The 26,116-nt window shown below is 37.8% G+C and overlaps 6 protein-coding genes across 8 annotated transcripts in view; 3 read left to right on the top strand and 3 right to left on the bottom strand.

Moving 5' to 3' along the window:
* The window catches only part of LOC129792365 (transient receptor potential cation channel subfamily A member 1), a 1,125,827-nt gene that overhangs the window by 207,613 nt on the left and 892,098 nt on the right, over window positions 1-26,116 (top strand). The gene's annotated exons all lie outside the window — the stretch shown is intronic.
* Window positions 1-26,116, top strand: part of LOC129792430 (PIH1 domain-containing protein 2) — a 927,269-nt gene that overhangs the window by 9,055 nt on the left and 892,098 nt on the right. The gene's annotated exons all lie outside the window — the stretch shown is intronic.
* LOC129792372 (mucin-5AC) lies at window positions 2,312-7,791 on the top strand. Its single transcript, XM_055831369.1, has 4 exons — window positions 2,312-2,476; window positions 4,236-4,604; window positions 4,681-4,847; window positions 5,022-7,791. Exons 1-4 carry the CDS (start codon window positions 2,450-2,452, stop codon window positions 7,384-7,386), a joined length of 2,928 nt encoding a protein of 975 aa, XP_055687344.1. The 5' UTR covers window positions 2,312-2,449; the 3' UTR covers window positions 7,387-7,791.
* LOC129792431 (uncharacterized) lies at window positions 10,354-12,008 on the bottom strand. Its single transcript, XM_055831493.1, has 2 exons — window positions 11,886-12,008; window positions 10,354-11,686 (listed from the first exon to the last, which is right to left on the bottom strand). The coding sequence occupies exon 2, from the start codon at window positions 11,632-11,634 to the stop codon at window positions 10,462-10,464; it is 1,173 nt and encodes a 390-aa protein (XP_055687468.1). The 5' UTR covers window positions 11,635-11,686; window positions 11,886-12,008; the 3' UTR covers window positions 10,354-10,461.
* LOC129792373 (ataxin-2 homolog) lies at window positions 12,138-16,662 on the bottom strand. 2 transcript variants are annotated; one of them, XM_055831372.1, is made up of 3 exons: window positions 16,554-16,662; window positions 14,202-16,208; window positions 12,138-12,913 (listed from the first exon to the last, which is right to left on the bottom strand). In XM_055831372.1, exons 2-3 carry the CDS (start codon window positions 16,206-16,208, stop codon window positions 12,317-12,319), a joined length of 2,604 nt encoding a protein of 867 aa, XP_055687347.1. In that variant the 5' UTR covers window positions 16,554-16,662; the 3' UTR covers window positions 12,138-12,316. The 2 variants fall into 2 exon arrangements, with proteins under 2 accessions (XP_055687347.1, XP_055687346.1); XM_055831371.1 differs by lacking the exon at window positions 16,554-16,662 and having other exon boundaries at window positions 14,202-16,323.
* LOC129792416 (uncharacterized) lies at window positions 17,694-25,107 on the bottom strand. 2 transcript variants are annotated; one of them, XM_055831473.1, is made up of 4 exons: window positions 24,806-25,107; window positions 23,825-23,883; window positions 18,710-19,092; window positions 17,694-18,619 (listed from the first exon to the last, which is right to left on the bottom strand). In XM_055831473.1, the coding sequence occupies exons 1-4, from the start codon at window positions 24,821-24,823 to the stop codon at window positions 17,787-17,789; spliced, it is 1,293 nt and encodes a 430-aa protein (XP_055687448.1). In that variant the 5' UTR covers window positions 24,824-25,107; the 3' UTR covers window positions 17,694-17,786. The 2 variants fall into 2 exon arrangements, with proteins under 2 accessions (XP_055687448.1, XP_055687447.1); XM_055831472.1 differs by lacking the exons at window positions 17,694-18,619; window positions 18,710-19,092 and adding exons at window positions 21,897-22,167; window positions 22,243-23,342 and having other exon boundaries at window positions 24,806-25,106.

Here is a 26,116-nt window from a genome sequence, read left to right as displayed (position 1 = left end):
ATTACTTTTCTACAACCTCTAGAGCCCATTGGCAAATCTATCGTAGATCGTGCAAAAATAGTCATTGAGATAAGCTTTAACTTCCTCTAATGCTACGGAGAAATATATTTAGCGCCAATTTAGAAGTTAATTTTCACGCAGATTTTTCAAACGAACTAATCGCGAGACGCTCCTCTTCGAAACTCGTTTAATTTGAATACAATAAATGTTTTTTTGGGAAGGGATCTTTAGTGATGCAAATTAAAAATTCGATTGATGATTAACGAAAATGATTCATAGCACATTGCTGAATGATACGCTCAAGATATGAAAATAATTTCCAACTCATGCGTTTTAACATCCCCACACAGACGACATCGTACGGACAAATTTGTTTATTTCTATTTCTAGTAGATATTTCCATTTATTATGCAAATATTTAATCGTGATGTTTTAAATGGAGGAAAAATGTACGATAGAGTGTAGTGGAAGATGCTAATTTTCCAGCCAAAGGTATAACGAAAAAAAATCTCAAATGCGTAAACGCGAGGAACTATTTAGTCTAAAGAATTCTCTATTTCCAATTGAGACTCTAACTCGTTCATGACATAATAGTTGTTAAAGAGGAGTTAATTTTTTGTAAAATCATTTGACAAAAGACATAGAATTGAATAAAGAAAATTGACCTAAAATCTGTTGAAATTTTTTTTTCTTTATTTTCTTACACTTCACGAATTGAAAGATCTTTTTTCGTAGGGGAAATTGTGGCTAATTCAATAAATTTTTATAAGTTCAAAGAGCAAAATATTTCTTTTATTACCTTTTCAACAACTATTCCTAAGATCTCTTAACTTTACCATCCTGAGAAATTACGTATTTTGAGCTTTAAACTCTCTTCAATTGCAAAAGTTGAAAACTATAAAATATTATTTAAGACATAGCTGATACACACTTATTTTTATAGCATAAGTACCTAAAATCCATAATTTGAATCTGAATGAATTATAGCTTAAGACTCCGAAAATTTTTATTTAAGCTTATTTTATACTAAAAAGCATACTAAAAATTTATAGTAAAAAAGTTACCACAAGTGAAGAAATGTGAATTTTATGGAATGTGTCTTGACTAAAGAAAGTACGAGAAATATTTTGCTTTTCCTAAAAATTTTATGTAACTTAAAATTAAATAGAAATTTGAAGATTTTCTTAAGTTATTTTTAAGTCAATTTTACTTTAAAAAGTAAAAATTGTGTGCTCGTAAAATTGGTCATAACAAGGTCTTTTTCAATTTATTTATAGCGCTAAATATGTCTTGGATATGAGTTCAAAAAAAGTAATATTTTTTCGACTTTTAAATCTGGAAATTTGTTTTTCACAGAATAACAAAAAATAAACATTAAACGTCGGCCCACAATTGCTATAAAATTGAACAAACAGCGCCCTCATGCTCCTTATAGGTCTGTGGTGGTGAATTTTGAAAGTTCAAAATTTTATAGTTGATCTTAACTGACGGTTTGCGATGAGAGCCTGATGATTATTTTAAATAAACCGAAACGTCGTTGAAAGAGCCAATACACGCGTTTTTTATTAACTGCTTCCAATGATAAAGAAGTATTTTTAAAACAATAAATCACATAAAAACTTCCAAAATTTTCTTTTTAGTGTTTTTCATAAAATTTTTACTTTATTAAAAAAAATAAAACTCACACGATGAAAACTCTCTACATGAAACTAACCCAATCAACTCAAGAAATATTGCAAATGAAAAAAAATGAACAACAATCAACTTAATCCTGAATACCTGCAGAGAGTCAATATCAATAGAATTTGCTTTTGAGATCATCATCTATGTGAACAAATCGTATGAAAAAAATCTATCCGTCGACCAATTAGAAAGGCTAATTGAGGGAGAAAAAGTGATTATTTGCAGTGAACCTTTTTTTTCGCCATAGATATTCTAAATCGTGTGAAAATGAATAAATTCTCAGCGGAAATTGTTCGTATATTGTTCATAACATAGAAGACTTCAATAGGCGATGACGCGAGAACCCTGCGATAGGCTGTGACAATGTGAGAGAGAAAATCCCATTGAAGATTTTTGGGGAGGTTGCCGAAAAAAAAGGTGAAGAAGACAAACGATGATAATATAGGTATCTTATTAAAAATAGAGAGATGCATAAAAAACAAGTCGCGGATCTCCAGTGTTATGTGAGGTTCTCTCGCATTGTTCCTCCGAAGATTCCACACCGCAGAGACGCGCAACGCACTGCAGTGTGGGAGAAGGAGACGTGCGCGGTGAGGACCGTTCAGGCGCCTATAAAAGCTCAAGCAGGTGAAGATTCTACGTTAAAGTTGTGTCAGAGGTGGAGGCGATAGGATAGCGATTTTATAGGAAAGTGATTGTGAAGAAAAATTTGTGAGTGCCGAAAATCCATCATTGTGTTGTGAGACGCACGTTCTCAGCACCAAGGATGAAGTGTCTTGTGATCTTTGCCATGGTACGTCCCCGATCCTTGGATTTTTTTTTCTTAATTTTTTGAATTTGAAATTTTTCCCGCCCTGACATTGATTGATCGCTCCCGCCAAAAAGGCAGCCAAAAAAAATGCTTCAATTCTTCGAATTATCATTAATTTATTGTGTGTCGCATGATGTCATCCCAGTGAGACTTTATGTAACGCGTCACTCACGAAAAACCCAGCATCTTCGCGAAACTATTGAGTAAATTTTCTAGTGTATGATTTCAAGACGAGCATGAGTCTCAAGGCTAAGAATTTATCTAAATTTCCGCAAAGTCCCCAGACTGGCGATCGTTCAGAAAAAAAGCCCGCGCATTTGTCTCCAAACTGATCCCCATTCCCCAAAAATAAGACGAAAAAAAAATCTCATTTAAAATTCTGGATTTTATTTTATTTTATTCTTTGACTCTATGAAAATGCTAAAGGTGAAGGTTTCACTTTTTGGATGTAATTTATAGTGACTGAGAACATGAGAATCTCTCGCGAAAAATCCTCCCCAATTCTCTAATGTCGCAAATTATATATTTATTGCCAATGATATTCCTATAGCGATGCTCTGTGGAGCTTTTAGAACCTATAATATTAAGTTTATGGCTTTAAATAGAGGATTATCCTCAAATTACGACTTGTTAATATATTGTTGATTTTTTGTGATTATAAAACATCACAAAAATAGTTTTTTTGACAAAATATTTTTGTTGCTCTTACAGAAGTTATGATGGGGGGAAGTTAAATCTCAATCCAGATTCACTAAAACTACCATTTTTAGAGACTCATAAAAATTCAATAGAAATGCTAAATAATTTTTTGGCACATGAGCTTTGTTCTCTCAAGTGATCACCATAAAAATTTTATTCAGACATTGAACTTAAATATTTTTTTGTAGTTATGATTTTTGAATGATTAAGCAAAAAATTTGAATTTTATTGGACGAAATTTGGGTGTTGCTATGCCTCTGAGAACATAGAATTTTTTGTAAGAATAGGAAGTTTGTCATTCACATCATTTGCAAATATTTGTCAAGATTCTACCAAGCACACTGGCACATATTTGTTTTAATTTCAATTTACAAATAGAGGCAAATCACGAAAACTGCATATTTTACACTCTACTGTATGTCTAACAAATCTTCAAGCGTTCTATATGCATAAAACAGGAACGGATTGAGTAGAGAAACTTCTTAAAAAATATATTTTTTTAAATTATTCCGGATTTTCACTAAAATCGAATGGATTCGGTTAAAAAGATTTTTTAATAAATACTTTTAAATTTAAAATTTCAAGAATTTTGTTTTAGAATTTATTTTTCTAGACAATTATTTAATTTAATTTTTTTTTAAATCTTAGGCCTATCAGGGTTAAAAAGCTTTATATATATTTTTTAATTTTTTAACCTCCATTGTTCTAAAAAAAAAACTAATTAAAATAAATTCGTTTATATAGGTTTTATTAATAGGTACTTAAAAATTCAATAATTTTGTTTTAGAATTAACTTTTCTAGACAATTGTTCAGACTTCCCAAAAAGATGAACAAAAAATCTTAGGCCTATCAGGGTTAAAAAAGCTTTATTTTTTTAAATTTTTTACGTCTATTGTTTAAAAGAATTATTAAAATAAATTTGGTTAAATAGATTTTTTATTATACTTTCAAATTTAAAATTTTAAGAATTTTGTTTTAAAATTAACTTTCTAGACTTGTTAAAAAAAATCTAATCAAAATTAATCTTTTTTTTCTTTAAAGTTCGCCACCCTGGCGTGGAGCGAAACAATTATGCTCCTTGACCTCAGTCCAGAGGAGGCCCAGAAGTACATTGGGGCACAAACGCTGGACCTGAAGTACGCCAAGAAATTGGGTGAGGAACGCCTTTCATCCCTGAGGAGTCTCTCAGGTGAACCACGTGAATTCTACCACAATGGGCGCATCATCGACAATCCCGAAGACTACGTTCAGGAGGAATTTGAGGCTTCTCAATTCCACGGACAAGATGGTCTCGGACGTGCCATGTTCGGGTACACCGATTGGAATCAAGCACGTCTTGAGGCGCGAAATGCCAACGGTGAAGTACGGGGCTCATACCAATTTGTCGATCCTAATGGTGATGATATTCAGGTGATTATCGCTAATGAGTTGCGGTGAGACAGTTTTCGTGATACTCACAGTGTGGGCTTTCAATTAACACCAACAGGTGAATTATTGGGCGGACAGCTTGGGCTTCCATCAGACGGATAATCGACCAAAAGTGGTGCTTGAACCAGTCACTGACACACCTGAGGTACAGGCAGCCAGACTGGCACACGAGAAAGCATGGGCGGAGGCTGCACGCGCCGCTAAGGCTAACCCTGACCCCAACAGGTGAGTTCATATGGCGGATTTCATTCATAAATTTCTTTAAATTTATTATTATTCTCTTTTTTATTATTTAATCTGGAACATTAATCTTCTACCATTAATCATTTTTATTATTGTCATATACCTACCTGTTCTACCTGTCTCTTGTAATCTGATTAATCTCTCTATTTTTTTTAGCGATCTGTACAATTTAAACGCAAATCGATTGTATGAGGATCAGGCACGTCAGGAGCAAGCACAGCAACTCCTTTCGGTGGCTAATCAAGCACAAAGCCTAACCCGCTACCCCAATCTCCCCTACACCATTACCCCAGACAAGTCGGCATCTTCTTCCCAGGACTCCGTTGTAGTTGAGGTCCCACAGGAGACACGAACGCAATATCAGGTGCAGAAATCCAATTTGCGCCAACAGGAAGAAGAAGAGGAAGTCACAAGTGAACCTCGTGGCTTCTTCTACAGCTTCGACTACCCCGTGTACCTCATCCGCTCCCTCGATGAAACGCGCAAAGTGAAGAGACAGAATTCAGGTAATGGAAATGGTAACAGAAATAGATATGAGAGAGAACGTACTCATACTCGCATCGTGATTCACGCTAAAATCACAAAATTCTCAAATCGTAGAAGTCGATCACGACGCGAGACACTTTTCGATACTTACATAGTTTCTACCAATGGCATGTCTTTTCCTATCAACTTACCCGCCTCTGACACTTCCTATGCTACTAACTCTAACTACGAAACCCAATATGATAGAACCAAACGAGCAGAACGTATTTGGAATACAATTAGAGATATTTTAAATTCAACTGGTGATTTACCACGTAGTAGATCCAAGCGCCAGGCTCCTTCCCTAGATACGTTGAAAAATGCAACAAATACGAGTCTTCCAGCAACGCCATCACCTCCAGCAGATACTGGAAATAGCACAACAACTAAAACGAAACGTCAGTCAAATCCTATGGATATGTTTTCAAACATGATGAACAGCACGGGGCAGATGCCTTCAGCATCTAGCATTCCAGGCATGTCTAATATTCCAGGAATGAGTAGTTTACCTAAAATGAAGAGGCAAACTAATCCAATGGATATGTTTTCAAATATGTTAAATAGTACTGGACAGATGCCTTCGACTTCCAGTATTCCAGGAATGAGCAGCCTTCCAAAGATGAAGAGACAAACTAACCCAATGGATACTCTAACTAATGCAATGAATAGCACTGGACAACTTCCATCAGCTTCCAGTATTCCAGGTATGTCGAGTATTCCAGGAATGAGCTCACTACCAAAGATGAAGAGGCAAACAAATCCCATGGACACCTTTATGAACGCCATGAATAGCACTGGAAAGCTTCCATCGACTTCCAGTATTCCAGGAATGAGCAGCCTTCCAAAGATGAAGAGACAAACAAATCCAATGGATACTTTGACAAACGCCATGAATAGCACTGGTAAACTTCCTTCGGCTTCCAGTATTCCAGGTATGTCCAGTATTCCAGGAATGAGTAGTCTTCCAAAGATGAAGAGGCAAACCAATCCAATGGATATGTTTTCAAACATGATGAACAGCACGGGGCAGATGCCTTCAGCATCTAGCATTCCAGGCATGTCTAATATTCCAGGCATGAGCAGCCTTCCAAAGATGAAGAGACAGACAAACCCTATGGACACCTTTATGAATGCAATGAACAGCACTGGAAAACTTCCCTCAACTTCCAGTATTCCAGGAATGAGTAGCCTTCCAAAGATGAAGAGGCAAACCAATCCAATGGATATGTTTACGAATATGATGAACAGCACGGGTCAGATGCCCTCTGCATCGAGTATTCCAGGCATGTCCAATATTCCAGGAATGAGCAGTTTACCTAAAATGAAGAGGCAAACTAATCCAATGGACATGTTTTCAAATATGCTAAATAGCACTGGTCAAATGCCTTCAACTTCCAGTATTCCAGGAATGAGTAGCCTTCCAAAAATGAAGAGGCAAACTAATCCAATGGATACTCTAACAAATGCAATGAACACTACTGGTAAGCTTCCTTCAGCTTCCAGTATTCCAGGCATGTCCAGTATTCCAGGAATGAGCAGCCTTCCAAAGATGAAGAGGCAAACAAACCCAATGGATACACTAACAAATGCCATGAATAGCACAGGACAACTTCCTTCGGCTTCCAGCATTCCGGGCATGTCCAGTATTCCAGGAATGAGTTCTTTACCAAAGATGAAACGCCAAGCACCATCCTTTGATGCTGTAAAGGATGCAGCAAACAGTACAAATAGTTCAACCACCACATCAACAACACCAGCAACTACCACCACTTCAGCTCAACCAAAGACAAAACGCCAAACTAACCCTATTGATATGGGAAAGAATATGTTAAATAGCACTGGAAGTCTTCCATCTATGCCAACAATGCCCAGCATGTCGAGTATTCCAGGAATGAGTTCTTCTGGCAAAACGAAGCGACAAACATCCAATAGTGGCTCACGCAGCACTTCAACTACAAACACATCTCGCTCCCAAAGTGGAACTGCTTTAGATTAAGCTTCTTCTTCCTGAGCTTTCTAATCCTTCTCCAAGCTTTTTTCTTCGATGCTTTCTTAGCGCTTTTTTCCGAGTATCAGTAGTTTGTTTTTTGGTTTAGTTTTTATTAACATGGTTGGAGATATTTTGCAGAAGCACCCGAAAAACCAGCTCAGGTGTCTGCGAGGGCAGCAGCTGAAGGTTCTGTACCTATTGATGCTGTACACGACACACAGGTACACCCAAAACAGAAAGATAGCGTTCCAAACAGCCAAATCTTGCCAGTTTTAGTTCATAATAAGTGAAATCATCGCACGGAATCACAAAATTAAAACGAAAAAAAGAGAAATACAATAATGATAAATTAAGAGAAAATATGTATTCAAAATCATTTTGTACAACAATAAAAAAAAGGCTGTTACAGAAGTTTCTGCATTAATTATCAAAAACTACTTTTATGTATAAATTCAAATTCTAGTAGAAAGACATAGGAATAAGGTACTGAGGCTCCTCACCTGGGAATGGATCAGGTTTTATTCCCATTTCTTTGTCATTCTTGATCTTTGGCAATAAATTTTTCTTCTTCTTGTGTCCTTTTTTTCGCTTTCGCGGTTTTGATTCACCCGCATTGCCCATCAATGATCCCAGCGATGACGTCATGTAGGACCACGCACTTCCAATACCTGAGAAAGTATCCGACACACTCAGCTCAATGGGCAGCCAGGGGACAGAATCGACGATACTCTGCAATGCACCACCGAAAGTTCTACCAGTAGTCCCATTTGGGGCTTCACTTCTAGGCACGCGCCTCACATTTGCTGCTGAAGAAAGTGAAAAGAAGAAAAGACTTCCGAGCAGATAAAGCGCAATGAATGAACTCGTAAGACGCATACTGACTACTGTTTGTCTCGAGATCTCACCAATGACTAACTCACGATGACCGAAAGTCTTTGCCTTCATTTAAATCCGCTTCGCGCACGTAAACATCGAAACAATGAGCTTTTCTTACACTCGCTTGAGTATACGATGCCAAAACTGATATTAATAAACGATACTTTCTTTTCGCGGTCGTCACCCAACTCAGCTGTTGATAAATGACACGTCGCGGCGATTTGCGTGCAAAAATCTCCGCAAAATCACTACCTGTGCAACTTCAAGCCACCACGTGCAAATGCAAATCTCGCGTGATTTAGTCAATCAAATATAGTCTCAGTTTCCAAGTGGTCCAATTATGCCTACAAACATCGGTATTAAAAGAATCCACACTGTTAGATATTCCAGAAACTGCGAAGAAATTGCGAACATTCGAGAAAATTGCTCTGTAGACGCGCCATTAAATTACGCGCGCGGCTTTTCTACCCGCAGCACTTTCCCGCCAAATGCATCAGCGTGCCAAAATGCTCCCCACCTTTGCGGAATTTCGCTTCTCCTCCATTGTCATTTTGTGGATTTAGCAATATGTGGATTCCCACTTTGGCGATGAAGCCACTCAAAGAATATTATACATACCTACCAGTTCAACCACACACAGAGGCTCTCATTGGCATATTTTCTACAATCATTGTAAATTTGTTTTGTGAAACCACTCATCAAAATAGGCCCCACATTGCAGGAATTTTTGAACATTTTATGATTTTTTTTAACTCTAGGTACTTTCCTTTAATTTAAAATTTTGAATTAAACGGAATCAAATTAATAGAAATCTTTTAAATAAATAATTTGGCAAAAAGGTCTTTGTGTGAGTAATTTTATTTTTTTTTACAATTTATCACCCTCAACTTTTGTCACACCTCATCGTTTTATTAGGTTTTACCTCATCTGACTCAGATTTAGCCTCAAGATAGAATTTCTAGTTATAAAAAATATCAAAAATAATTAATTTGACCTTAATTAAAGCTTTAACACTTTAATAAAAATTTTCCGATAAATAACAAAGAGTTATTTAAAAAAATATATATAAAAAAAATGTTTAGAAAAATATAGAAATTTTTAACTTTTTTTAAGATCTATCCTTTCAAAAATCTTTTCTTTTATTTCATGTCTTGTATCTATGGCCCTAAGCACTAGTTTGCAAAGGACATAATAAAAAAATTATTCATTCATTATGTCTCTTGCATCTAGAACGCCATTTTATAGAACTTTAAGAATTAATTTAATTTTTAATCATTTAATTATCGTTCTTTTAATGATTAACCAAACTTAATAAGAACTTTAAAAAAGAAAATAAACCTGGAAGAATAAAAAAAGTACTAAAAACTTCTGCAAAGAACTTAAAAAAAGATTTTTCGGATTTTTCACAAAAGTATAGCAAAATGGCTGCCAAGAAATAACGGGTCGACCGATTTTATTCAAATTAACTCATTCGCGTACTTTAGGTCATGTTGACAAAAATGTGAAACATTCTATTTTGTGGAATTCTAATCATTTTAATTGTTTTTTCAGGGTAGAAATGCGTTGAATTTACGTAAATTAGACCAAAGTATACGTTCTGACTGACAAATGTTTTCTGAAAGCATCTTCAGAACAAATATCGTGATTAAAAAAAAAACGAATGTTTCAATGTGTCCATGTTACAGTCTGGAAAGCTCTTAAAACTTTTCAGAACATCATAAATTCCTTAAACTTAAAAAAAATATCTTTTGAAAACCAAAAGTCACCGTTTAGATTTTTACAAGACCTTTCCATCAGGCAAAAAATTACAGAAACTCTTACAGAATCAGGTATTTCCGGAAACAACCTTATTTCCCCATTTGCGGAAGTCCAAACACGATTTAGTTTGAAAATACACAACAGTCCAGAAACAGAACTCAAATCAAAACATTTTAGTTTAGCCTTAAAAAAAACTTAAAAAAAAGAAAAATAAAGTTTTGTACTTCCCTCTCGAAATGACATACCCCTCACAAAGTAAAGCAAGTAGGTAGGTATGCAAACTAATTCACTTGTCGTATCGAAAAACTCAATTGATCGCACGTGTGTATTGAAAGAAAGTTTTCAACAATCAACATAATTGGGATTTATTCTCACTCGATAACGGTCAATTTGTGCTTTATTGTGCGGAGGTTGATTAATGATTACTCTATGCAATTTCGCCTGAAGCTAGACCCTTTGTTTCTTGCGATGAATCCCTCGATCGAATTCATCATCATCACCCTCACCCACGTAGATGTAGGTATCATTCTCCACTGATATGGGTTTGCTGAATGTTACATCGATCTCTTCACTCCTATTTGGGCTTTCTTCCGAAAGCTCTGATTCTGCTGATGCAACCAGAAGGGTTGAGGGGAAGATCTTGGTGGTTGTGTATGTGGGTTTTGGCGTTGTTGCACGTGAGGTGGCACGTGTTGTTGCACGTGAGGTTGGTCGTGTGGTTACACGCGTGACTCTCAGGGTTGTTTTCGTGATCTTCGTGGTTTTCGTGGGAGTTTGCGTGAGGGGTTTCCGTGTAGTTTGAAGGGTTGTTCTAAGGGTGGTTGAAGTATTTTTATTAGGATACCTGGTACTACTCTTTGTTGTCTTGGTAGTCTTTGTGGTAATTTGTGCAGGCTTTCTTGTTGTTTGCAGTGTAGATTTAAGGGTAGTTTTGAGGGTTGTTTTGGGGGTTGTTGTGGTTGTTCTGTTAGTAAGAAGTGTACTGTTGCTATCCCATGTTGCTGGTCGACTGAGATCCTCATGTGCGTAGGTGGAGAACATTGCTTGAATACGTTGAGCAACACCTTCGAGAATAAAAGGGAATTTGCTCTCAGTTCCCGCTCCTACAATCTTAACTGGAGGAAGCTTGACCAAACCACCATTTTGGGCGAATGCTGGATTCTTGTAGAGATTAGCAAGAGTATCTTGCCAATTAGCAGTGGCATTCGCTGTTGTCGCATTATCGGGTTTCATGAATGCATAATCAATTATGGGGGTGTAGGGTAGGTTTGCGTAGTTCTCTTCCGGTGCTGCACCTTCGAATGCCATGTGAACGGCATTATTGTGCTGCATGAGATTCGTGAGAATATTTGTAGCCACTGATGCACCGGGTTTTGCAATTGAGAGAAGTTCTGGTGCAGCAGTGGTTGCTTCTTCTGGCCTATCGGTTGACCACCCCTCGTCTATTTGCCGTGCTCTAGACAAAGAGGCCACCGCAGCATTCCTGACCGGGTTCAAGGTTTTGCGATCAGCCACTTTTGATGATGGTACTGGCGATGACCAAACCGGTGCGACAAGTATGCAAAGCACAGCATAACACGAAAATATCGCAACCATTATTTCTTGTATATCACATGCCATATTCCTCGAGAGATTTGCCCCAAGAGAGTGCTGAATTCTCGATGCCACGTTCCTGAAGGCACCGTCCAACATCAAAAGCACACAATAAAAAAGTTTTTTAGAGGAAAATCTCTATATAGAATTTACATAAATTTTAAGTTGCTAAACAAGAATCAGATGATGCTCTATCAATGGAAGAGCTTCTTCGGCTTTTTTTTGAGGATCGTGTTTGATCCGTTTGATCACCTTCATTTAGAACCATTAAAACTTACCCAAAGATTGCTCGCGTCTTTGTCCTCAAATCTCACCCAAAACTTGCAGCTTTGCTATCTTTAGGGATTCCCAAGAAGAAAATTCACTCCACCACAGCAGCGTGCATCCAAGACGACTGCCAATGGTGATCATCTCACCAAAGATACTTTCCACACCGTCCAGGTCGTGTCACGTTAGCTAAACCGGTTGAGATTTTCATCTTTCTGGGACACTCTCCTCAAGTAATTTCTTTTACGCAAACACCTTGCAAATTTCATTGATCAGAGATCATGTATATATTTTTTTTATGGCATTTTACATTTTATTCTTTTTTTTTTTCAATGACGATGAGATGATTGTGTGATGAAGATGATCAATGAGATTTAACTCCTCGTATACAGCCGCTCCTAATTGTGTGGAAAATTCTCTGTACATTTGCCTGATTTCCGTTTTATTCATTACCGCCGTCTGTGTCAATGTCCGTTATTTGCGGAAAATCCCCCGCGACGGAAGTTGCAGTTGGGGATGCAAGGGCAAGACCACCCTTGCCGAGGGATGCAGCTGTGGCAACGGGTTGTGTTGAGGCGAGACCTCCAATTCCAGCAAATGCAACACCAGCTGGTAGAGCTTGAGCCACACTGGGATTCTCTTCCAGCATTTCAGGTTGATCCCTTGGAATTTCTCGTGCTTCTTGGAGGGGTTCTTCCTGGCGGATTTCTTCTTGAAGAGAATCTTTTCTAAGTGGCTCCTCACGGAGTGGTTCTTCCATTGGGATTGCCTCACGGAGAGGCTCTTCCCTACGGGGATCTTCCCTCAATGGTTCCATCCGGAATGAATCCTCCCGAAGAGGCTCCTCAGAATTGGGTTCTTCACGACGTAGATCAATATTTTCTTCAGGAATCCGAGGTATTTCCATCTTGTCAATCTCATCCTCGGGTGAATCCTCAAATTGTCCCCTTTCATCGAGAACAAATCCCTTCTCCATCATACCAGTGACTTCATTCTCTCTCGGGTGAGGTCTTTCAGAAATTTCACTTGAACTAGTCAACTGTAAAATTCAAAAAAAAAAATAAACTTTACCATTTTCACCAACTAATCAATGGAAAGTCAATCATAACGCGTCCAGTTATAAGAGTTGGTGTCCCACAACGTGTAGAAGTTTTATTATGCGTTGTAATACCATTTGTGAGCCGAATTAGTGGACAAAATTGATTTTTTGTGAAATTCAGCAATTTGATGGATAAAAATAGTCATATCTCTGGTTCTATAAGACCTACAGAAATTTCTTGACTAGTTTTGGAAAGGTAATAAAACAGGCTATAAATTGAGATAAATTTCAATAATTTTCAAGGTCACCTCCAGAACACAAAATGGCGACTTTTTGTTTTACAAAAACGTTTTTTGGCATTTTTCGTCTTGAATGAATCGTTTTAGAAGTTTATGATGTTTTAGAAAGTTGTAGAGTTTTGCAAAACCTTTAATTTGATACTAAAATGAGCAAAATCGGTCAAGCGGTTCAAGAGATATAGCTCTTAGAACTTTTCAAATTCAAGAATTTTTCAAATGGATATATCTTCTAAACGGTGACATAGATTTTCTTCATTTTCGGACTGGTGAAAGATATTGAGTCAGGCTACAACATATAAAAATTTAAAGGAAATCGATAATGGGGATTCGGAGATATTGCCCCTTAAAGTTATGCAATTTTTGTTTTTGATTTTAGTGCCTCTTGCGGCCATTTTTGGAACTTGAAATGTTCTAGACAGTTGTAGGGCTTCTTGAAACCTTTCATTTGATACCAGGATGATTAAAATCGGTCAAGCCGTTCTCGAGTTATATTGAAAAAACACTTTTTGCTTTAGGCCGCCATATTTACTAAACCGCTTAACCGATTTTCAAGTATGAATTATCGATGTAAACGTCTCACTGAGCTCTACAACATATTAAAATTTCAGACCTCTAGCTATGAAGGAAATGATTGACGGTATTTCAAAATGGCGGATGGCGGCCATCTTGGATTTCGAAAATGCAAAAAAATGAAAATTTACACCCACATTTCTATAGAAAACTTCAAACCGGAAGTCTCCATCTGTTACCGTTCTCGAGCTATAATGCAAAGTTCGGGCCAGACCCCGGCAGGCCGGCAGGCCGGCAGGCCGGCAGGCCGGCCGGCCGGCCGGATCAAAAATTTTCCACCACCAGTTTTGGAATGTGGGTTGTCTGAAACGTGCTCATACCAAGTTTGAGCCCGATCTGAGGTGGTCGGAAAATCCGACGATTACAATACTTGGTGTTGGCCACGAAGTGGAACACCAACTAATAAAGAGAAAACTTACAGCATCTAGTAGATCATTCGTGGAAATTTCATTATCTGTCGACCTCCCACCATTGAGGATGAATGAATTGGAATTCAGGGGAAAGATGGGATTCAAAGGATTAGAAAATGCATCGTAATTCCCAATAAATTGAGGTTCGCCGGAAATGACAAAGACTCTATCGTTGCTAGCAGCTGGATTCAATTGTGGTATACCGGGGATGTTGGGGATGTTAGGGATTTGGGGAATTTGTGGTATATTGGGAATTTGAGGGAATGGTAAATTGGGCAATTGGGGCAATGGTAGATTTGGGATTTGGGGAATTTGTGGGATTTGCGGGATTTGTGGAATTTGTGGAAATCCAGGAATTTGAGGAACTTGCGGTACTTGTGGTACTTGAGGTACTTGAGGAACCTGAGGCGCTTGGGGGGCTTGAGGATTTTGTGGAGCTTGTGGATTTTGTGATCCCTGAGTGCCAAGAGGAATTTGTGGGATTTGCGGAATTTGGGGAATCAATGGTATTTGAGGTATTTGGGGAATTTGAGGGATTTGGAAAATTTGATTAAGTTGAGGATTTTGACCTTGTGGTGCTTGTGCTTGAGGAGCTTGTCCTTGCGGAGCTTGACCTTGCGGAGCTTGAGCTTGAGGTGCTTGACCTTGGGGTGCTTGTGCTTGAGGAGCTGGAGCTTGAGGAGTTTGTGGTAATTGAAGTTGGGGGAGTTGCTGTAAATTTGGAATTTGCGGGAGTTGTTGCAAATTAGGAAGTTGCTGTTGCAAGTTCGGAATCTGTTGTTGCAAATTAGGAATTTGTTGTTGCAAATTAGGAATCTGCGGAAGTTGTTGTTGTAAGTTAGGAATCTGAGGAAGTTGCTGTTGCAAATTAGGAATCTGTTGTTGCAAATTCGGAAGCTGTTGTTGCAAATTCGGAATCTGTTGTTGCAAATTCGGAAGCTGTTGTTGCAAATTCGGAATCTGTTGTTGCAAATTCGGAAGCTGTTGTTGCAAATTCGGAATCGGTTGTTGCAAATTCGGAAGCTGTTGTTGCAAATTCGGAAGCTGTTGTTGCAAATTAGGAAGTTGTTGTTGCAAATTAGGAATCTGTTGTTGCAAATTCGGAATCTGTTGTTGCAAATTAGGAATTTGTTGTTGCAAATTAGGAATCTGAGGGAGTTGTTGTTGCAAGTTTGGAAGCTGCGGAAGTTGCTGTTGCAAGTTCGGAAGTTGCGGAAGTTGTTGCAAGTTCGGAATCTGAGGAAGTTGCTGTAAATTGGGAATTTGGGGTAATTGCTGCAAGTTCGGTATTTGCGGAAGTTGTGGAGTTTGAGGGAGTGGCGGAATCTGTGGAGCCTGTGGTAATTGAGGTAACTGTGGAGCTTGAGGGATTTGAGGTGCCTGAGGAAGTTGAGGAAGTTGAGGAAGTTGAGGTGCCCCAGGAATATTGGGAATTGGAGATGGTGATGATGCTTCAAAGCTTCCCCGTGTATCTGTAACCGGATCTAGGGGCAAAGAGATGGCAGGACGCGTATCTGGTCGCAACGGATCAGCCTGAGTGGGTGTTGGCTGCGAAGGTGTAGATTGAGGTTGTCCTGGCTGTGTGGGAGTAGGTTGTGCTGCAGCTTGTGTTGGACCAGGTTGACCCAAAGTAGGTTGTGGCTGAGCAGGAGTAGGACTAGCACCACCGGGTTGAGCAGTTGGAGCCTGGGTTGCCCCAGCACCTTGCTGTGGTCGCTGATTTTGCTGACTCCACCAATTGTTAATTATCTGGAAGATATCAAATCCAGTTCCATCCTGCCGTTGGAATGTGACCAACGTATTGTTGGGCGTTTGTGCGTTGGGGTAGTACAGGACGATGTTCTGAGAGCCCGCCTGGACGCGTCCCAACTGCCCAATTGGAGCAATAACTGGTCGCTGACTATTGAGACCAGGCTGAAGGAAGTACTGTGCCCGTGGACTCAACAGCAAAAATTGCTGTGGTGCACTCTGAACCATCGCCACAGAGATGGCAATCCAGAGAGTTAATTGCATCATCTGCCAAGACAAAGAAGAATCGATTTTTTTACAACACTCAATCTCAAATAAATTCTTTATGATTCCTGCTGTGCTCGCGCGACATGAAGAAGTTTGCATTGAGGTAGGTCATGGACTTTATGTATGAATGATGATGTATGAAAAAGCTACCACAAAAACTTCACGCATTTATCACTAAATCCATTTGATTTCCTTATATTATTTTTTCCAACACTCTTTTGGCACTAATCAGCATTAATTGTCTTATGAGCAGGTGAAAATAAAACTTCAGAGCACAAAAGTGGGAGTTTGTGGGATCACAGGGATGATCACAAGAGAGCAAAAAAAAAAGAATTTTCGTTTTACCTTGGCGCTTTGTGTCGACTGTTCTCGACACAATCCTCCAATGCACTGTAAAGTGCAGAGGGATCGTTGCTGCCCTTTATAGACTCATGGCGTCTATCAGCACCACCAATAATGTAATTGTGTTTTTTCTTATGTCTGCAACTTGTGTGTTTTTTATCGCCCCAACCGTCGAAGAAACACCTTGCCCATTGGGGCACACACGCTGCTCTTTTTGCACAATTCACTGATCGCAATTGTGCAATGGTCGATTGGTAATTAAAAGGTGGTGGCGGCGGCTTCTTTTTTTTTTTGGCGGATTTCCATGTGCATTAAGCGAAACAATTAGGCGGAAAACTATGCCGAGGAAGATTCTATATAATTTCATATGTGAAAAATATTTTATGTTATCATAAGTATGCGACTGTAGTGAGCTATATATAAGAAAGAAATTCAATGTATGCTTGCATGAATGGCTGATCTACTAAGACTTAACCAAACCGATTGACCGATTTTGATAAATTCGGAAGTTATGAAAAGAGGTATCAAATTATCATTTCAATAATTCGAAAATCTATAGTATCTTAATATCCAGATACCTTTTAATCACTAAAAAAATATTTGTAAAAAAAAACTAAAATTTTTTTTATCAATGATTTTTGAAATATTTGAAAAAAATATTTTGAAATTTTCAATTTAATTCAATTAATTACAATATAGCTTTACTTATTAAAAAAATCGGTTTACAGCAATAGCTTGTATATTTTTTTTCTTTTCTAATAATGCTTTTTTCAAATATTTTCTTTTAAAATTGTGCAAAAAGATTCAAATAAAAAATAAATTTTTAAACTTTTCAATCTCATTCAACGAAATAAAATATTTCTTTACTTGTTTAATATAAATACACGAGTAGACTTCAATTTACATCAAAACACTTTAATAGAATTTTAATAATTTAATTTTGCACTAATATTGTTTCTAAAAAAAAAATTCTTTTCAAACTCTACAAACAAATTAAATTCAATAAAATTTTAAAATTTTAAATTCAATTTCATCACTTACAATACGTCTCTACCTGCTAAAAAAATGCACCGAGTTCATTGAATAAAATGCACCCAAGATGCTCAATGTTGGAGGAAAAAGACTTGAAGGTCATAAAACCAGTTAGGCGGAGGAATCTGTCTTTATTAAGCGACTCTTATTGCCTTCACAATACTTATGTTGCAAAGGTGATCCTAGGTAGACAATTATTATATATCAATAGCCACGCTGGTAGGGGTTGTAGAGGGGCAGGAAGGGATACGGCAGCGATCCACTGGCGTACTGATCACTGGGTGGAAGGTATTGTGCTGGGGGGAATGGTTCAAAGGACTCCTGATAGTTGGGACCTTCCACCCTGTAGGATAGTGGTGAAACGTAGGGTGGGATTAGGGGATATTGATTGGGTATGGCCTCTCGTGGGGCTTCTGCTAACTTCTTAAATTTCTCCATGGCAATTGTTTTGGCGTCATTTGAACTATCGAGATCAACCACCATCTTCTTTTCCCCATCCTCGGCATCGGCATCAATTCCTTTATCACTAAATCGGGATTCCAACTGGAAGCCCGGACCCACGAGGACATTTAGCCCATTTTCAAGGCTCAACAGTCCATACCTCGATGTCCATGAATTACCCTCCGTTGAGCCCTCTCGGGGTCGCACAGGGAGACCCCCGAAGTTAATCTTCTGCGGAATGGGCAAGCTTAACATTGCGAATTGTTCGGGACTTATCCCCGAAATTGCTGTGGCTACTGGACGTGCCACTGCAAGACCATCTTTGCTAACAACCGCCGTTGCTACTGGTTTGGATGCTGCAAGTCCTCCTGGGCCAGCAATTGCCAATCCTACGGGTTTTGCTTCGGCAATTGGGGCTTCCTTGGGGGGAGCATTAACAGCAATTCCTTCTTCCCCCTTATCTGGAACTTCAATTGCGGGTGGTTTCTGTGGTTCCTCTTCGGGATTCTTTTCTGGTTCCTCACCAACATTATCAAAATCTCCCTCACTTCCATTATTCCTTTTATTGTCTCCATCTTCTTGCTCCTTTGCAATTCCTACAAACAAGATAGAAGCAAGAAAACAGCAAAGAAGAATTGAATGGCTGCAACATTTAAAGAACAAAAAAATAAAATTCACTCATTCACCTTGAAAGAGAAGATTGAGATCATTGTCCGCAGCATCATTCTGTAGCTGAGCCAATTTCTGTGCGGAAATTCCCAATAATTCCAAATGATCCGCATAGATTTTCTTATCACTTCCGCTCAATTTTCCGGTCATCCGGACACGCTCCTGCAGTGCCACAAGAATAGCAGCGGCCTTTTGTATGGCAGTGAGATGATTTGAGAAATCTGCTGTTGGACTATCATTGGATTTAGCCGTGTTGACGGTGTCTGTCACGATGGATCCATCGGATTTCTTTCCAATCTTCAGGATCGATCCTTTGGCGCCTCCATAGTAGGAGAGCGTTGTGACATCACCAATATCTTCAATTGCAACTCCATCCTCAATTGCACGATGCTCCACTTTGCTAGAAAATTTTATTTTAAAAGAAAAATTGTTGCCTTTCAGTTGAAAGTGTGAAAATTTATTTGCAATATTTCTTGCGTTATTTAATTTATTGCTTCTCTACAAAAAAGAATTCTATTCAAAATGTTGTGCTGATTTTTTTTGCTTAAATTACTTAATTTTAACGATTTTAACTGACATCGATTTTTTAAGAAAATTCTTTTAATTTTTCCCACACATCTTAACACTTTGTGCACTTTTTTTACAAAACTAATCCGTATGCAAATTCTTGATTTTATTTAAAATATACTTTATGCGATACAATCTACTTAGAAATTATCAAAAGAAATTAAGAGAAATCCTCTTTTTTAGTCAAAAACAAATTGATAAAATCTTTGTAAAAGCAAAGCATTCTCAGAGAGAATTGTCCTAAATTCAAGAAGCATAAATGATCAATAGAGAGCGACAGAGAGGTCAAGCCATTATTATTAAAATTACCTAACACTTTTTCCATAATGCAACAGCAGCAGAAAAGCAGCACGAGAGAAGCAACATTAAGCACCTCAAAATGGAATTCATAATGAGCATAAGAAAGTGACGAAGCGGGCTACTTCTTCGTTTATTTTGCAAATTAACTTCCAAAAAAAATGTTCTTCACTGATACGAATAAATCTCCAAGTCAGCATGAGCATGGGCCCGACCACCGGGACCAGCAATAGCCACGGATTCCGGATGGAAGATGACAGTGGCTCTGGTATTTGGGGGAATTATTGCTCTTGCCAGTGGGGCAGCAATTGCAGTCCCCCCTTCCGCTGCAACGGCCTTAGCTGATGGTGCCAAGACGAAGGTGGATTCTCTTAGTGGCACGCCCGAGGATTCCGTATCAGCATCCGAAAGCTTCACAATATACTTCAACGGAGCCTCAACAACCTTCTCAATGGTGAATTTGGGAGATTCTCGGGGGGCCTGATGGGCTTTAGACTGCCTCTGGCGGATGAGCTTTTCAGGACGTGGAGGAGCATAAGTTGGGGGTGGCTTTGTTGTGGGTTCTCTATCTCGGAATCCCGTGTTGGGTGGTTGATTTTCAGGAATGGGAACTTCATTGGTGGAGTAGTAAAGTGGAAGTTGCGGAAGTTGCACAATCGGAACAGAGAGAAGTCTCGGCAAATAGGGCCAATTTGGTGCAAGTCTCCATCTAAATATGTATCACGAGAGGATGCTTAGTTATGCATTCTCATAGTCAGTGGGTATTCAATTTTGATTTAAGAAATTTACAATAATTTAAAAAAATTAAATAACTTACAGAATAAATTAAAAAAAAGAAAAAAGAAAAGAATTTAAGAAACAATTATGTATAAATTTTATTTTTCACGCAGAATTTAAATGAGTCTATTTATATTTGTTCGTTTTATAGACTAATTTTAATTTAAAATCAAATTTTAAAAAAACAAAAGATTTTTTATAAAGATCAGCTGCAAAAACTTACAAAATCGTAAAGATCGTTCTTAAGCATCAAAACCTCTTCATGAGTACGAGAGAGAACAATGCTGCTTTTGTTTAAGTGCTGTGATAGCTCCCTTAGATCAGTAAAAATATACATATGCGTCTCTGCAATATTTGAATAATTTTGATTTTGAAAACGGAGCTTAAATCATTGAAGCATATGCTTCATTCATTTTTAGAAAAATCGGGTATATGATGTGGATGTGATTTTATTTAATTTTAATAAATCTATCCCAAATGAATTATCAAATCTAAGGGATAGGTCAATGATTAAGTACATATAGATACAGTCGTGTCTGCGTAGTAGGATCGTCGTCAAAAAAACTTCTCCGCGGTAAAACGGCTTCAGAATAAGGAAATTTGCCTCCAGAGTAGTACAATTAGTATCCTGCCTTTCCAATAGTACGAATTGTCCCACTCTGGAGGCAAATTTCCTTATTCTGAAGCCGTTCTACCGCGGAGAAGTTTTTTTTTTAACGACGGTCCTACTACGCAGACACGACTGTTTATCGATTTTTTGAACGATTTTCGAATATATATTTTTTACGTTGAATATTGAGATGGGAAAAAACCCAAACTCGCCGGTAGCGTCGCGTAGAAGAATTTGTTTCTTTGTTTTGTTCCCAAGTTGACACGGGAAACGCGGAGACTCTAGCTCCCATGCCCCTCGGCTCCTCCAGATGTAAATTTTATTGACGGAGTTTAGCTTGTATTTAACGTAATTTACCCCCTGAGGAAGGCAGGCTGAATCCTGCCGAAAGCTTGGGAAAATTCGTGTTTAGCTAGACACAAATTCTTCTACGCGACGCTACCGGCGAGTTTGGGTTTTTTCCCATCTCAATATTCAACGTTGATCCCACGTCGCTTAAAAATCAATATATTTTTTAATTTATTTTAATCTTTCTTTTGCAGTTTTAAGATTTCCAGATCATTTGGAATTTTTATAATAGTTTGATCATCCCTTAATTGACTTTTAATGAATGTTTTCTTGTGTTTTTCACGAGATTTTGGTGATCTTTGAATTATATTATAATACGAACCAATGTAAATAGACTCCTTTACGGATTAAAGTAATAATCTTTATTTTCAAGAATTTTGAGTTTAGTTTTTTAATTTTTTTTATCTGCAATTACAAGATTTTTTTCCTTTTTACGAAATGTTTTAAAATCAAACTTTTATATTGAAAGAAATATTAATCTTCTATTTTTATCATTTGTACTTTTCTTGGTCAATTGAATACCCTCCTTACTCAGATATAATTTTACTTCAAGAGACAGAGAAACCAAATCTCATGCAAGTTAATTAATTAGTCACACAGCCATGTATTTTCTGATATTTTTTTTATTATGTTTGTGTGTCTTGTTGTGTATTTTTGGCAAGAGTAATCCTCTCAAATCCTTGCTTATTCATTTCCCAGGATTGTAGTAAACAATTGGACCTGTTGCTACTATCTCGGTGGGAAAGGGAAAATTTCTCGATGATGCAGTTACATTCATTGACACAGCTTCTAAGTCCGTTGTCTCAGGCACTGAGTACACTTTGGCACCAGGACCTGCGATCGTCAGTCCTCTGGGGTGGGTGAATGCAATACCACCTACAAGATTTTAAGTTTTATGATATTTTATGAATTTTTTTAAAAAAAATATGTCGTAAAAGAAAATTAACAAACCTGGACCAACAATGGCAGTCCCGCCACTCCCTGCTGTAGCTACACCTCCTGGCCCGGCAATGGCAATACCGCCTTTGCGAACCTTCAGTCTCTGAATTATAATACCACCACCATTGTCCTTAAGTTGCTCACTAGCTGGTCTGAAGAGTGCTCCAAATGGGGATTTGAGATCCTCCGGATTGGGCACTTCGGTAGACGTTGTTGGTGTTGGTTTCTTTGTTGGTGGCTTTTTTGTCGTTGTTTTGGGTTTATTAGGTTTAGGTGGTTTTGTCGTATGTGGCTTGGGTTTCTTAGTTGTAATCAAAGTTGGGAACTTCACTTCCTTATCATCCTCATTAACCTTTTCCTCTTTTTCCTCTTTTTCCTCCTTTTTCTCCTCAAGTTCCCTCTTCTTGTACGGCTTAATCCATATATCTTTGTATAGATCATTAATATACTGATCATTGCTGATCAATGGCAAACTCGATGAATTTTCCTTCTCTTTTGGAACATCATAATCCTCATCATCTTCATCATCATCCACCATTTCGTCAATTAGAACATCAAATAAATTATTCTGCTTCAACTTGATCGCTTCATTTTTCTCATATTCAGCTTTTTTCTGACTTTTTGGCGACTTCTTATTCCACTTCTTTGACACCCTCGCACTACGTGCTGAGTAATGGGGAAAAAATTCAATGATCCTCCTGGAATTACTCGTGATCGTCAGCAGAGAAGGATCAATGGGGATGACTAGGAATTTAATTCCTTCACTCCTACTCTGACGCAGTTCCTTCTTCCTCGAATCTTGACCCTTCCACTTTACCCTATGCCCCGGTGAATGCTCCTCTGCCTTCCGTGCAGCTACTACCTCCACAATTGGGGAGGATTTTGTGTCTCTCCGCAATCCCGGAGGACTAAATGGGGTTTTGGGGAAGAAAAGTGAATCCCCAAGACGCTGAGCATCTGATCTTGCGAGATTTTTCTTTGTATACCCGAGAGATTGATTTATCCTGTCAATTTCCTTGAGTATCCTCCTCGTTTCATCGATCTTTGCTGTTGAATTCATTGCGGTGATATTGAAATTTCTCGATATATCCACCACATGATGTTTTTCTATCCTAAAAAAAATTACATAATTTTTATTCAATTTTTTAAAATTTTTATTCCTTTAGAAAATTTACTCTAACCAGTTAATTAAAAAATAAATAAATAAATATTCGTTTAATAAACAACTAAACATACCTGATTTTACAAAATTTATTATTTCTTTGTTATGTCAATCCAGGTGTATATATAACTATTCACAAAAACATATCTTTATCGCCACAAAATAACCCGCAAATAAATTTCTATACAAAAAAATAATAAATTTTTCTTTTAATATACAATTGTATTTACAAAAAAAATATTTATAAAAGAAAATACTTTATGTGGTTTTATTGTGTGTTTGTGTGTTAAATGTGAAGATGAAGTAAAGTATATAGTAGTAAACCAAGCGAAAAAAAGTAGTTCATTAGCCCAAAAGCGTTGAAAATGTAAGAAAGTCCCATTAAAAAAAATTAATGTTGGTTTGTTCCAAGTAAACTCATCAAAAACTTACTCGAAACTGCTGGGTCTGGCGACTGTTTGACCCCAGAAGACGACAGTGAAGATCGCAATCTGCAAGACAGAAAGAAAATAGAAGGATAATCAAGATGCGATGCTTTTTTTTGTAAAAAAAATCCTCCAACGAAATGATCTTTGTCATCGTGCTTTGGCGTGAAAGACGCAAAAGTTCAATGATCGCGAAGATATTCTTATTCTTATTCAATGAATGTGCTTTTTTATTGGTCTGCGTGGTCAGTTGCGGATTAAAATGAAAAGTAAAAAGTGATCGCGAGCAATTCTTGCAACTCTACGATCTATGATGATCTTGCCAGCAATACGATCTCGCTCTCTCTCTCTGTGCGTAATTATATATCGTTCTTTGAGATGTTTGAGGATTTAATTACACCATCTCGTATCCTCATGAGCTCTGCACGTCTATTTACCCATCAATTCATCACTTCTACGGAATCATAGGAAAGTAACTAAAGATCATTTCTGGGTCGTGTCTATGTGTGGAGATTTTTTCGACAAAAAATTTAAATTTGGTGCGATCTTTGGGCGATTAACGATTTCTTTACATATTTTTCTCTCTCAAAATGGGAAGAAGTAAGAGTTGATCTCATGGCCTCGATTAGTTGGGAGCGAGAAAAAAAGTGATTTTCAAATATTATTCAAGTTTAAGGTAAAAATTGCTGCATATGGAAACACTTAGAGATCGTCAAACATCAAAGTAATTCACTTAAGTGCGAGCTATTAGAGAGTCATACAGGTGGTCGAAACAATGTTTTTGCCTCATTCCACTCATCATTGCGGGAATATGTATTCACACCTCAATGTCTTTTCCAATTTATTTACATAACTGTAATCCAGCACTTGGCAAATTGAATTCCACGACGGGGCATATACCTATGCAGGTGATCTTTAGCACGAAAAATGCACAAATACCGATAAAGATCACTCGGGAGTGACATGCCCACAAGAAGAGTCCACTTACCACAAGGAATAACTTCATTTTGTGGCACCAACAAACACAATGCAGATTAACTCAGCACAAGATCACACCAAGTGCATACGAAGATCACTCTAAGATCGTATGAAGATCACTGAGAAAGTTTCAAGTAACAAAACACGATGGGATTGGTGTTGATTAATGTGTGATATTTTGCCTAAGAGAGATGTTAGCAACTCATCATTCCCCACTGGTTAGGTAGCAACTGATTGTGGTGGTTTCTTACAGGTGAGATGTGAACGGAAGATGATCACCGATCGTGTCAACGGTGTGTAATGAACTGTGCGATCATTTGCCCAGGCAATCTGGTTTTAAGAGACCCTGACATTGTGAAAGACGCCAAGGTGGGGATCGCGAAGACCAGAAAATAAAAACGGTAAATTTTTCGCTCCACGATTTTCAATTTTTCTGCGCCTCTTCCACCTTCATTGCCAAAACAGTACAACGGCGTTGACTTAATTGATCGTGGCGCGGCGATCATTTCCCCCGAAAAAAAATCTCCTCTGTGTGTACAAATAGTTTCGAAGAGAACTTCAACATAATTCGTATAAACCTTTTGCGAAATAATCTCCTCTCTCTAATCTTTAGGCCACACATCCCGCCCTGATCATCCGAAAAATTGCCATTCTGATCTTGATCTTCGCGCTGATGAAACCCATTCAAACTAAACCGTTACACGAGCAATAAAATCATTACGAAAACTTTTTTTTCACAGCTCTTCTTACTCCTTCAACGTGCAAAAAGCCCATTTGATTGACGACACACAATCATGTGCCAGCCGTGGTTTGCATTAATTGCTGGACGATGAAAGAGATCCTAATTTTTTTGGCAAATTGATCATTTCAGTCATGTTCGCCATCGCGTATTATGTATAACATTTTATATGGGTATTTTTTCATAAACATACCAACAACGCTCTATATGTACGTTATTATTATCTAACGCTTAATCAAGCATTTATAAGCAAGCATAACTATATATATAAATGAGAATTGTGTCATCATGTTTATAAAAGAATTTCTTACACTTACTTTCACTCTCTTTAACTTCCCAAACAGATTTATTCTTGATTAAAATAGACAAGGTGATGAAGAGGAATAAATATTATAAATTTAAAAAAAAGGTAACTTAAGATGTCTTCCGCGATCTAATTTGTCATCTTTTCACGGTGTTCCACGGGTGTGTGAGAAGGTTGAGGGAACAATTTGTAAACACTCTTCCGTGAGTCGTTGAACTTGACCACTTTTGAGAGAATTTTCTAGTTTTTTCTGCCTTCTTCTCACGATCGCTCGATCG

The sequence above is a fragment of the Lutzomyia longipalpis genome, chromosome 3 (assembly GCF_024334085.1).
Source record: "Lutzomyia longipalpis isolate SR_M1_2022 chromosome 3, ASM2433408v1".
Lineage (NCBI taxonomy): Eukaryota > Metazoa > Arthropoda > Insecta > Diptera > Psychodidae > Lutzomyia > Lutzomyia longipalpis.
This window is presented reverse-complemented; position numbering and strand designations above follow the sequence as displayed.

What these genes read in the sequence shown, in the direction of transcription:
- LOC129792372 (XM_055831369.1), top strand. Translation starts at nt 2,450, where the DNA reads ATGAAGTGTCTTGTGATCTTTGCCATG. An exon ending in CTAATGGTGATGATATTCAG is followed by an intron (nt 4,605 to 4,680) that starts GTGATTATCGCT and finishes TAACACCAACAG; the next exon opens with GTGAATTATTGGGCGGACAG. An exon ending in GCTAACCCTGACCCCAACAG is followed by an intron (nt 4,848 to 5,021) that starts GTGAGTTCATAT and finishes TATTTTTTTTAG; the next exon opens with CGATCTGTACAATTTAAACG.
- LOC129792431 (XM_055831493.1), bottom strand. Translation starts at nt 11,634, where the DNA reads ATGGCATGTGATATACAAGAAATAATGGTTGCGATATTTTCGTGTTAT.
- LOC129792373 (XM_055831371.1), bottom strand. Translation starts at nt 16,307, where the DNA reads ATGCAAACTTCTTCATGTCGCGCGAGCACAGCAGGAATCATAAAGAAT. An exon ending in CGAATGATCTACTAGATGCT is followed by an intron (nt 12,914 to 14,201) that starts GTAAGTTTTCTC and finishes TGAATTTTACAG; the next exon opens with TTGACTAGTTCAAGTGAAAT.
- LOC129792416 (XM_055831472.1), bottom strand. An exon ending in GCCAGACCCAGCAGTTTCGA is followed by an intron (nt 23,343 to 23,824) that starts GTAAGTTTTTGA and finishes AATTTTTTTTAG; the next exon opens with GATAGAAAAACATCATGTGG. An exon ending in GACTGCCATTGTTGGTCCAG is followed by an intron (nt 22,168 to 22,242) that starts GTTTGTTAATTT and finishes AAAATCTTGTAG; the next exon opens with GTGGTATTGCATTCACCCAC.